Source organism: Dendropsophus ebraccatus, chromosome 6 (genome assembly GCF_027789765.1).
Source record: "Dendropsophus ebraccatus isolate aDenEbr1 chromosome 6, aDenEbr1.pat, whole genome shotgun sequence".
Lineage (NCBI taxonomy): Eukaryota > Metazoa > Chordata > Amphibia > Anura > Hylidae > Dendropsophus > Dendropsophus ebraccatus.
In genome coordinates, this window is record NC_091459.1 from 152,670,766 (window position 1) to 152,684,011 (window position 13,246).

The window sequence follows — 13,246 nt, forward strand, 5'->3', positions numbered from 1 at the left end:
GTGGCTGATATCCCAGGTACTATACTATACTGTGTGGCTGATATCCCAGGTATTATACTATACTATACTGTGTGGCTGATATCCAGGGTACTATACTATACTATACTGTGTGGCTGATATCCCAGGTACTATACTATACTATACTGTGTGGCTGATATCCAGGGTACTATACTATACTGTGTGGCTGATATCCCAGGTACTATACTATACTGTGTGGCTGATATCCAGGGTACTATACTATACTATACTGTGTGGCTGATATCCCAGGTACTATACTATACTATACTGTGTGGCTGATATCCCAGGTACTATACTATACTGTGTGGCTGATATCCCAGGTACTATACTATACTATACTGTGTGGCTGATATCCCAGGTACTATACTATACTATACTATACTGTGTGGCTGATATCCCAGGTACTATACTATACTATACTGTGTGGCTGATATCCCAGGTACTATACTATACTGTGTGGCTGATATCCCAGGTACTATACTATACTATACTGTGTGGCTGATATCCCAGGTACTATACTATACTATACTGTGTGACTGATATCCCAGGTACTATACTATACTGTGTGGCTGATATCCCAGGTACTATACTATACTGTGTGGCTGATATCCCAGGTACTATACTATACTATACTGTGTGGCTGATATCCCAGGTACTATACTATACTATACTGTGTGGCTGATATCCCAGGTACTATACTATACTATACTGTGTGGCTGATATCCCAGGTACTATACTATACTATACTGTACTGAGGACATTACAGGAGATATAAGAGGAGGACTATAACTTCCAGCATCCCCATTGTTGCTAGGAAACTACAGCACAGCATCGATCATTGGTTACAGCTTAGCTCCTCCCCTAAGCCTTGATCACATGATTGTGACATCACCGCAGGTCCTTCTTGCCCTGCTTTGCTCTGTAATCCTGAGCTCCGCCCTCTGTTGGTGACGTCACTGCAGGTCCTGTGCTCGTTCGGTGTTTGTGTTGTAGCGGATAACAGAGCGCGGGGGTCAGAGGTCACCCGGGACGAGGTATCGGTACAGTCATGTGTCTATATACCCGCTGTATGATAGTGGGGAGGCCACAGTCATGGGTCCATGTACCTTACAGTATATATATATACCTGCTCTTCCAGGTGCATGGGGAGACAATGGATGCGGCCGCATAGACGTCACCCGGTCTGCTGTGCGGAGGAGACGAGGGGGGGTGATGTGAGGAGACGCGGGGTGATGTGAGGAGACGAGGGGTGATGTGAGGAGACGCGGGGTGATGTGAGGAGACGCGGGGTGATGTGAGGAGACGAGGGGTGATGTGAGGAGACGCGGGGTGATGTGAGGAGACGAGGGGTGATGTGAGGAGACGAGGGGTGATGTGAGGAGACGCGGGGTGATGTGAGGAGACGCGGGGTGATGTGAGGAGACGCGGGGTGATGTGAGGAGACGCGGGGTGATGTGAGGAGACGCGGGGTGATGTGAGGAGACGCGGGGTGATGTGAGGAGACGCGGGGTGATGTGAGGAGACGAGGGGTGATGTGAGGAGACGCGGGGTGATGTGAGGAGACGAGGGGCGGGTGATGTGAGGAGACGCGGGGTGATGTGAGGAGACGCGGGGTGATGTGAGGAGACGCGGGGTGATGTGAGGAGACGAGGGGCGGGTGATGTGAGGAGACGAGGGGTGATGTGAGGAGACGAGGGGCGGGTGATGTGAGGAGACGCGGGGTGATGTGAGGAGACGAGGGGCGGGTGATGTGAGGAGACGAGGGGTGATGTGAGGAGACGCGGGGTGATGTGAGGAGACGAGGGGTGATGTGAGGAGACGCGGGGTGATGTGAGGAGACGAGGGGTGATGTGAGGAGACGAGGGGTGATGTGAGGAGACGCGGGGTGATGTGAGGAGACGAGGGGCGGGTGATGTGAGGAGACGAGGGGCGGGTGATGTGAGGAGACGCGGGGTGATGTGAGGAGACGAGGGGCGGGTGATGTGAGGAGACGCGGGGTGATGTGAGGAGACGAGGGGCGGGTGATGTGAGGAGACGCGGGGTGATGTGAGGAGACGAGGGGGGGGGGTGATGTGAGGAGACGCGGGGTGATGTGAGGAGACGAGGGGCGGGTGATGTGAGGAGACGAGGGGTGATGTGAGGAGACGCGTGGTGATGTGAGGAGACGCTGGGTGATGTGAGGAGACGAGGGGCGGGTGATGTGAGGAGACGAGGGGTGATGTGAGGAGACGAGGGGTGATGTGAGGAGACGCGGGGTGATGTGAGGAGACGAGGGGTGATGTGAGGAGACGCGGGGTGATGTGAGGAGACGAGGGGTGATGTGAGGAGACGAGGGGGGGGTGAGGAGATGCGGGGTGATGTGAGGAGACGCGGGGCGGGTGATGTGAGGAGACGCGGGGTGATGTGAGGAGACGCGGGGTGATGTGAGGAGACGCGGGGTGATGTGAGGAGATGCGGGGTGATGTGAGGAGACGCGGGGTGATGTGAGGAGACGAGGGGTGATGTGAGGAGATGCGGGGTGATGTGAGGAGACGCGGGGCGGGTGATGTGAGGAGACGAGGGGTGATGTGAGGAGACGCGGGGTGATGTGAGGAGACGCGGGGTGATGTGAGGAGACGAGGGGGGGTGATGTGAGGAGACGAGGGGCGGGTGATGTGAGGAGACGAGGGGTGATGTGAGGAGACGCGGGGTGATGTGAGGAGACGCGGGGTGATGTGAGGAGACGAGGGGTGATGTGAGGAGACGAGGGGCGGGTGATGTGAGGAGACGCGGGGTGATGTGAGGAGACGAGGGGCGGGTGATGTGAGGAGACGCGGGGTGATGTGAGGAGACGCGTGGTGATGTGAGGAGACGAGGGGTGATGTGAGGAGACGAGGGGCGGGTGATGTGAGGAGACGCAGGGTGATGTGAGGAGACGAGGGGCGGGTGATGTGAGGAGACGCGGGGTGATGTGAGGAGACGCGGGGTGATATAAGGGGGGGTGATGTGAGGAGAAGAGGGGTGATGTGAGGAGAAGAGGGGTGATGTGAGGAGAAGAGGGGTGATGTGAGGAGAAGAGGGGTGATGTGAGGAGAAGAGGGGTGATGTGAGGAGACGAGGGGCGGGTGATGTGAGGAGACGAGGGGCGGGTGATGTGAGGAGACGAGGGGCGGGTGATGTGAGGAGACGCGGGGTGATGTGAGGAGACGCGGGGTGATGTGAGGAGACGCGGGGTGATGTGAGGAGACGCGGGGTGATATAAGGGTGTGTCATCTGAGGAGACGCGGGGTGATATAAGGGTGTGTCATCTGAGGAGACGCGGGGTGATATAAGGTGTCATCTGAGGAGACGCGGGGTGATATAAGGTGTCATCTGAGGAGACGCGGGGTGATGTGAGGAGAAGAGGGGGTGATATAAGGGTGTGTCATCTGAGGAGACGCGGGGTGATGTGAGGAGAAGAGGGGGTGATATAAGGGGGTGTCATCTGAGGAGACGCGGGGTGAGTAGAGGAGAGGAAGGGTGATGTGAGGAGAGTTGACGCGAGATATCATCAGTGTGGGGGGGGCATTTGAGGAGACCCAGGGCGATCTGAGAAGACGCTGGGTGATATCAGGGGGAGGGCCATCTAAGGAGACATGGGGCGATGAGAGGAGAGGCAGTGTTATCTGAGTAGACGGGTGATATCAGGGGGAGGGCCATCTAAGGAGACACGGGGCGATGAGAGGAGAGGCAGTGTTATCTGAGTAGACGGGTGATATCAGGGGCGCGGTGATGTGAGGAGCCATAACGCGGGGTGATATTGGGGGGCAGGGGGGTCATCTGATGAGATGCGGGCGAGTAGAGGAGGGGTGATCTGAGGAGATGCTGGGGGCGGGAAGATCTGAGGAGACAAGACGTGGTGTGATGTAAGGGACGGTGATCTGAGAAGACGTGGGGTGATGTGAGGAGAGGAGGGATGATCTGATGAGATGCTGGGTGATCTAAAAGGGAGATGCCACGCAGGGTGATCTGTGGAGATAAAATGCAAGTTGATCTGACGAGATGCGCTGCTGGGTGATTTAAGGTTACAAGACACGGGGTGATCTGTGGAGATGCTGAGTAATCTGAGGCGATACACGTGATCTGAGGAGAAGCGGCGTGATCTGAGGAGACGAGATGCGGGGTGATCTGAGGAGACGAGATGCGGGGTGATCTGAGGAGATGAGATGCGGGGTGATCTGAGGAGCGGGTTGATCTGAGGAGAAGCAGAGTGATCTAAAGAGATGAGACCCGGGGTGATCTGAGGAGACGAGACGCAGAGTGATCTGTGGAGACAAGATGCGGGGTGATCACATGATGTGAATCGATCTGTGGAGTAGGGATGCACGATGCACTGAAAAATCGATACTACTATCGATTTTCAGGGGCAAAAAAACGGTTCGATACCAGGATTTCCTGGTGTCGATACTTTGTTAAACTACAAAATAGCGTAGTTTAACATATAGTGCCGAGAACATGACAGGCGGCTACCTGAGCACCTGTCATGTTCTCTCTGTGCCACCCCTGCGGACACAAACCCGGGACCCTGCGCGCTCACTCGGGCCCAGATCATCCACCTACCATGCAGCTGCCGCCGGCAAATTTAAGGTCGCCGCTCCTGCCTCTGACATCGCCAGCCCCGGGACACGTGTGTGTCACTGCGGGTCCTATGGGCTAAGATGAGGACCTTCCCCCCCCCCTCCACAGGCACCGAGCATGAGACACAGCTGGGCCGGTGAGTGTCTGACAAGGGCAGAGGGGCAGCACAGGGTCGGCGGCAGGAGAGGGGGGAGATCGGCTGAGAGCTGCACGGTCCGGGAGAGGAGAACGCAGGAGAAGGCTGGAGGTGGGGGAGGCGAGGAGGAGATCTGACAGGAGTTAGCTGTGAGGCCCGGCCGTCAGGACATCCCCGGGGCCGGCATCAGCAATGTGGGGGGTGAACAAAAGGTCGGCCTGGCTGCGACTGTGAAGGGAAGGGGGAGGGGGGCGGTAGCCTGCACATTACTCTGCCGCCCGAATCCAGCTGGAATATTGCAATTACAACCCTCATCATCCCCCCGATAGCTGGTGTGTTACATGACTACAGTTCCCATCATCCCCCTGATAGCTGAAGTGTGTTACATGACTACAGTTCCCATCATCCCCCTGATAGCTGAAGTGTGTGTTACATGACAACAACCCCCATCATCCCTGATAGTTGAAGTGTGTGTTACATAACTATAACCCCTACCATCGCCCTGATAGCTGAAGTGTGTGTTACATGACTACAGTTCCCATCATCCCCCTGATAGCTGAAGTGTGTGTTTCATGACTACAGTTCCCATCATCCCCCCTGATAGCTGAAGTGTATCACATGACTACAGTTCCCATCATCCCCCCTGATAGCTGAAGTGTTATTGTGCATATTATAAGATTATCACCTTCCTGATGACGCACGGTAAATGGTGCAAGCGGAGAAACCACCAAATTCGGTACCACATAAAAACGTGCTACTAAATAAAACTACAGATTGCCCCATAGCCATGTTAAGAATCAGAATGGGGCTATTTTTTTAAGAACATTTATTTTAAATAATGGAAACTTTATTTATAAAGTAATATGGTTCGTACAGACCTGACAGTCGGGGGCGGGATCTCTACTCTTGTGTTTTTTTAAAAAAAAATATATAATTTATTAAGTATCGAATTGGTATCGAGCATTAAAAAAAAAAAAAGTTGGTATTGGTATAGAACTCAAAATTCTGGTATCGTGACATCACTACTGTGGAGACAAGATGCGGGGTGATCACATGATGTGGCGGTGATTTGCAGAGACAAAACACGGGTTGATTTGCAAAGACAAGATGTGGGGTGATCTGTACAGATGAGACGTGAGGTGATCTGAGGAGACGAGGCACAGGGTGATCTGCGGAGTTGAGATGTGCAGTAGAAGTGATCTCAGAGTTGGGAGGGAAGATGCGGGATGGAGGTGATTTCGGAGGTTAGAGAGTTGGGAGGGGAGGTGCAGGTTGGCGGTGATCTTGGAGGTTAGAGAGTTGGGAGGGAAGATGTGGGATGGAGGTGATTTCGGAGGTTAGAGAGTTGGGAGGGAAGATACGGGCTGGAGGTGGTCTTGGAGCTTAGAGATTTGGTCCCTATTACATGAAACAATTATCGGACCAGATTATTAGGCGTTCAGGCTAGGGCTGGGCGATAATGGCCTAAATCAATATCGCGGTTTATCGTACATGTAGCCGCGGTAACGATAAATTGAACGATAATTATGACACGCCCCTTTTAAAAGCCACACCCGTTTTGAAAACCCTATTTTCCGATGGTAATACAAACGTGAATTTATTCCATATAACAATGTGCAGCAAACTTCACAAGTAATATACAACGTTTTGGCCTCTCCTACACCATTTTCAAATGCCACTTGAAAATGGTGTAGGAGACGACGAAACATCGTATATTACTTGTGAAGTTTGCTGCACATTGTTATATGGAATAAATTCACGTTTGTATCACCATCGGAGTGCTGCAGAGTATTTTTTACTAGCTGACTTGGTATTCGACTGCTGGCCTCCACAGTTTGTTTAGTGTGCTGCCTATATTGTTTGCTTTATCTATCTATGTATCTATCTATATATACAGTGTATATGTGTGTATATATATATATATATATATATATATATATATATATATATATATATATATATATATTAGTGTGTGTGTGTGTGTGTATGTATAGACAGATAGGAGACAGATAGTATAGGAAAATCCACAGCACTCCTAATGCAATTCAAGGTGCGATTTATTGAAAAAGCAAGTGCAGCATACAGACACAACGTTTCAGCAGCTATTCGCCGCCATTTTCAAGCTTGAAAATGGCGGCGAATAGTTGCTTAAACGTTGCGTCTGTATGCTGCACTTGCTTTTTCAATCAATCGCACCTTGAATTGCATTAGGAGTGCTGTGGATTTTCCTATACTATTTAAATACGGTCTCAGGTCTTGACTTCTACCTCTCTTGAAGTGCTGCTACTATTTTCCCATGATTTAGATAGATAGATAGATAGATAGATGATAGATAGGAGATGGATGATCTTCTATCTTCTATCTCTCTCTCTATCTCCCTATCTACCCCCAGTCACTCAGTGGCTGCAGGGGTCAGGTATGGGGTGGACACCTCCTTGCTCCCCCGGGCACCGCTCTCTCTCTCTCCCGCACAGGAATCCTCGGCCCCTGTCACGCAGTGCTGTAGCACATGTATCTGTGTTCCGGACTGAGCGTCGCACACGGCCGCTTCCAGCACTGACAAAACATAACGGGGCTCCAAGGATTCCTGTGCGGGGACAGAGTGCGGTGGCCAGTGAAGCATGGAGGTGCCGACCCATACCTGACCCCAACTATATATGCGGGAGAGGGGGGCAGGGCTCACCGTGCAGCTTCCAGAGAAGCTAGGAGAAGTGAGCCGCCCGGCAGCAGCAACGCTGAGCTCACACTGGAGGGGACGCTGCTGTCTGTGTGCAGCCTGTCACATCTCCAGCCTTCCTCTCCAGCCCACACAGCAGGATCTTCCATCCTCTGCCCTGCAGCAGTGTATGTGCGTCCTGGCTCGGGAGGTAAACCGGAGCATCAGCTTTCCAGCCCCCACCTCTCCACCCGGCACCCCTGTCTCTCCCTGCACCAGAGCATGCGGCCGCCGGGTGGGTGGGGGGAATACCGCAGATACCGTCCTGGCATAGTTGAGGTCGGTTAACCGACGCCAGTGACGGTATCGGTATTTTTGCGGTATACCACCCAGCCCTAGTTCAGGCCGATATTTGCTTAGTGTAGTAGGACATGTTAAAAGGCATTAAGGTTAACATGTTGAAAGATCCTAATCATGTCCGTGATAGTCTTCTGCTCATTGCTCCGTGCAACAGGAGCAGCAGTAACAGACCTCAATGACTGACTTCCATGAGCAGACCGATCAATCTAAGGATTATTCGGGCTGCCCCTTTTGCTGCTCCCCACTTAATGTCTGTGCGTGTAATAGCACAGGCAGCGACTGGGGAACAAGGGGAAAGCAAGCACTGAACTGACAGATCACCACTCACTTCTTGATAAACGCACAGCATAATACAACCTTTAGAAGTGAAGGTGTGGGATGGAGGTGATCTTGGAGGTTAGAGAGTTTGGCCCTGAATGGGGCTGATCTTGGAGGTTGGAGAGTTGACAAGGATGGTTCAGCATGGCGTTGATCTCAGAGTTAGAAAGTTAGGAGGGGCTGTGCGGGATGGAGGTTGTTTTGGACCTAAGGGTACCTTTACACAGAGAGATTTATCTGACATATTTTTGAAGCCAAAGCCAGGAAAAGACTATACTCCAGAGACAGGGCATAAAGGAAAGACTAAGATTTCTCCTTTTTCAAATCCATACCTATGCTTGGCTTCAAAAATCTGTCAGATAAATCTCTCTGTGTTAAGGCACCCTTAGGGTACTATTACACGGAACAATAATCAGCCCGATTCAGCTGGCAGGACTGCCGCAGCCAGTGATTGGCTGAGTGGCCTGTCAGCTGACAGGCCACTCTGAAGCTGGAGCGCACGGGAGCCGGGGTGAAGTACAGAGGAAGAGGAGCCCTGCAACCTGGACAGGTAATGTATAACGTTTAAACAAGGGCAAGGGCTTTCTCAAGACAGCAGATGTATGGCTAGATTACCAAATAACAGGGAAAGGAAACTACCTTGGTGTGTTCCGCTAACAATGTCCATTTGGGCTGTATTTTTGGCACTAACCATTAGTGTTGTGTCGGCTTCTTCATGGTAAATTATGCAAATTTATAAAGCATGTTACAAGCCCAGTCCTGTAGGTTCTTGTATAAAAACACTTGGTAGAAGGCCTTTCTTGTGACAAGGCTGAGCAACATCAGTACAGGTGTATTGGAGCTTAGGGCTCCACCAGTGGCCGCTATTATGCATAATGTCAGGCTATGTGTGTCACATATGCTGTGGCCCCTGTATGATTTAGGGCCCCTGGTTCTGCCATAAAGGTCTCGAGAGGACTAGAACCTCCTTATGTTCCATTTGTCTCCTCTTCTCCAGGTACTCCTTCGCCTGAATGAACCCCCAAGGATGGAGAAGAACAGGAGTGAGATCAGTAAGAGAATATTACACGTCACCTTGGAGATCATCCGCCTGCTGACCGGAGAGGTAACTTCTCTAGATTTCTATCCTTATTATTGTATAGAAGGAGGAATATATAGTAAGAAGAGTCCAGTTTTCTGTATAACAGCCTTGAGATCTTCAAGGTGATGTATTGAGTGACAAGCAGAAAAGGTGAAGGTCAAACAATATGATCAGTCAGGGATTATGGGAACCAGTGGAGCAGAAGTAATGTTATAGGAGCAATGAGAGTGACAGGTTGGCAGTACAGATGAGCGAGTAAAACTCGAGGTGCAAGAGTACCAAAAAATGATCAAATATTGCACTATTCGACATATTCGTTCTCAATTGAGTAGCTGGGTGAAAACGCAGTAAAATTTCCAAACGCCTCCCACTGTGGTGGGTGTTTTTCAAGCCAAGAACCATGCAGGGAGGCTGTGACGGGCCCTAGGACACTCAGACATCGCGAGAACAGTGTCTAAGTTCATTGGACTTACGTCAACTTGAACTATATCACCTCAGCTCCCGTTGCTCGACATCAGATGCCATCTTGATCCTAGTGAGGGAGAGACCTTGGAGTAGGGACAGTTAGGATTTTAGCTGATTTTAGGCAGGCAAGACCCCAAAAGCCTTTCTAAGGGCTACTGCACAGCATATAGCTCGCCGCCATGGCGCTTCACAGCTCCATGCAAACAGTGAATAGGCCGACTACCAGCATATCATCTACTTAGGCTGGCTGGTGCAGTCCTGTAAAAAGAAAAATCACACAGTTTTACGCCCAAGCCGCTGCCATACATGAAAGGTGCTAATTCTCCTGAATATACCTGTGTTGACCTATTTGCTGTTACATGCTAATTGTCACAGGAAAGGTTTTTGCACTCTGTGGTACTTTAACAAAAATAATAAATAAAACCGCACCGTTTCACGCACAAGCTCCTGCTTTATGCAAGGGAGCCTGTTTCTATGTCGACTGTGCAGGAGGAGGAGCAGAGTGAGGAAGTGGAAGAGGAGGTGGCAGATGAGTGACCCAACTTGGCCTGGTGTCATGTCTAGCAGGAAAAGCAGTGCAGAGGAGGAGGCATATGCATCACCGCAATAGACAGGAAGAGGCAGTGGGGTGGCCAGAGGCAGAGGACAGTCCATACAGAGAAGGCAGGCTAAAGCCAGCAGGCCTGCAGCTCCTTCCCTTAGCACCCCCTTGCGCAAAGCTCCCCATTGAGGCCTCATTCTTTGTCGGTGTGGAGATTTGAAAGTATGCAGAGACAACAAATTGAGCTCGGTTTGCACACTGTGCCATTCAGAATTAAGTAGGGGCTCTGAAAAAAACATCCTGACCACCTCGATCATGCGGCAACACCTGGAAGCTAAGCACTGGACTAGGTGGGAGAAAGCAAGCAAACAACAACCTGTGCCAGTGGGTGACACCACTGCCTCTTCCCCTGTAGTACCCGTCCACTCACCCACATGCTTGTAACGCCTGGAGTAGTAGATCCACTGGACCGTCACCAGCGATGGCACTAACCTCACCAGGGAGCGGAGTCTAAGGGGCCGCTGGTTTTCACCAGAGCCCGCCGCAAGGCAGGATGGACTTGCTGCGGCAGGCGACCCCCAGGTCGCTACCCCTGGCTTGGTTGCTAGTGACGGCAGGCGAGGCGTGGCAGGAGCAGTAGGCAGGAGATAGTGCAGGCAGAGGATAGTAGACGTGCTCGCAGGTGGCGGACAGGACTCAGGAACAATGGGAAGGCAGCGGGCAAGGACTAGGGACAAGGTTTGAAGACAGGAACAAGAACAAGGACTAAGGTCAGGAACAACAGGGAGCTGGGCCAAACGCTATGGGAAGCATATAGAGGCTCCAACACGAGGGACAGGGCATGCTGGGATTTATAGGGAGTGATTGGGTGCAACTACCAATTAGGGACGGACTGGCCCTTTAAATCTGAGACAGCCGGCGCGTGCGCGCCCTAGGAGGCGGGGACGCGCGTGCCGGCCGGCCCAGACGGAGACCGGAGCGGGACGAGGTGAGGCGCCCCCCGGGGCCGAACAGACCGCAGCGCCGGGTCCCTGCACAGGGACCCCGGCAGCTGCGTGGGATAGAGGGCGGTCGCGGCGGCGGCCCGGAGCACGGGACGCCGCCGTGGCCATGACAATGCTCAAGCATTAAACATCCACATTTCCAAACTGCTGGCATTAGAGACGTTGCCATTTAGGCTTATGGAAACAAGCTGTTGGCGGTGGCCATCGTTCAGTATTTAGTCCCTAGCCGTCACAATTTTTCACACTCTGTGGTCCCCACCTTGCAGTAGCATGGGCCTCAAACTCTATTATTGTGGCCTCACCTCAAGGGCCTTAAAATTTTTTTTTTTTTAAGTCTAAATTTTATTCATTTTTTTAAAATGTATAAAAACTGGTAATACAACACGCATCTAAAAGATGCAAAACACAGGCCATCCATCACAATGCAACAGTAGTTAGGGAACACAGAAAATACATATTCATTCCAGGTCTGCTAGATAAATGAAAATAATTCACGGCATCCCTGAATCTGAGAATGAGAGCACCAACAAAGGCTCAAACGAACACAGAACCAAAACAAAAAGTAAAAACCAAAAAAGGAAGGAAAAGAAAGAGGGGGCTCCTCGCTGAGCCATGAGGGTTTGATATTCATCCGTGTAAATTGATGCCAGTAAAACCAAGTGGCAAGAAATGGGTAGCACTACCATGTAGTTGTGCAGTGAGGTTTTTAATGTGCTTCATATCCTCAACTTTCCGAATCCACATGGAGGTCTTTGATGGTGCAGGTTGTCGCTACTGTACAGGGATACATGCAGCATTGTTCAGATGTCGGAGGACAGAATGACGGTAACTTCTGAGGGTAATGTCTGAGATATGTAGGAGGAAGAGTGCTGGAGAAAATGGAAAATGGTGATCTGTGAAGGATGAGGCGATACACCACACCTCCTTCCAGAAAGGGACCAATTAAGGGCAGTTTCAGAACGTGTGTAGGAGAGAACCCTCTCCACTACAGTTCCTCCAGCAAAGCGGAGATACCTCAGGGAAAATCTGATGAAGACAGGTATGAACCCGTTACCATAGAGAGAGGACTTTGTACCCTGCCTCCTGGAGACGAGAAGAAATGGGAGAGGAGTGTCTGCAGGAATACACCCGCTCAACTTGTGGAGCAGAAGAGGTGATGTAGAGATCCTCTTCCCAGGCAAGAAGGAAGGGAGGAGGTGGTTGCTCCAGTGGAGAGCCCAACATGGCGTAAAGAAGACGAAGAGGACCAGAGCCAAGACGAAGAGGACTAGAGCCAAGACCAAGGGAGGCATTTATTAAGTCCGGCGTTTTTTACGCCGGACTTAAAAATGCCCCCGCAGCTCCGGCGGTACGGGGATTTATGTAGAGGCGGACTGCCTGTACATAAATCCTGTGCGCGCCGGTGCGCACCGCCGAAAACCTACGCCAGCTGAGGACTGGAGTAGGTTTTCGGCATACATTTGGGCGGAACGGATGATAAATCGCGCGGACTCTGAGTCCGCGCCCTCCGTTCCGCCCACTTCCCGCCTACTTTCCGCCCCCTTTCCGCCCCCTGGCGTACTCGGCGGAAAGTGCCGATTTGCGATTATTTTATTCGCAAATCGGCCATTTGCGTATAAAATAATACGCAAATCGGCACTTTCCGCCAAAAATCATCCGTCCGCCGGATGATACATGTGGCCCCAAGAGTTTAAAACTGAGTAGGAGTCCGAGAGAAACAAGGAGTAGGAAGAGAAAGGAGAAAATGATGGATGTTGTAAGGCTCTCCAGAACCCAAGAGAAGTGCCAGGAAGGTCCTTGAGGTCAGAAAGGGAAACCCATGTAGAACCACCGAGAAAGGTCGTTGCCCGGAAGCTACCAGCTCGGAACCAGGCACGGAAAACTCCCAATCTGGCAGGAAAGGATGGGTTTCCGAGAACAGGTAATAGGGGGAGGGGTGGGGGTGCAAGAGAACCTGAGCAGAGGTGTTTATGCCAGATTTGCAAGGTCGGGGTGATAGTGGCATGAGAGCCAGCAAACCGAGCTGAGGCCAGAATCCATGGAGCAGCAAGCAGAGGGAGGGGAGAAAGCG

General features: G+C 51.6%; 1 protein-coding gene across 1 annotated transcript in view; it reads left to right on the top strand.

Annotated features, from left to right (window-relative positions):
- The first annotated feature begins 949 nt into the window (after positions 1 to 949).
- LOC138794566 (zinc finger protein 585B-like) overlaps positions 950 to 13,246 on the top strand; it is a 32,744-nt gene continuing 20,447 nt past the window's right edge. The window contains exons 1-2 of the mRNA XM_069973311.1: positions 950 to 1,058; positions 9,082 to 9,189. Of these exons, the coding sequence (XP_069829412.1) occupies positions 9,112 to 9,189 (78 nt within the window). The 5' untranslated portion in view covers positions 950 to 1,058; positions 9,082 to 9,111. The remainder of the gene's footprint in view (positions 1,059 to 9,081; positions 9,190 to 13,246) is intronic.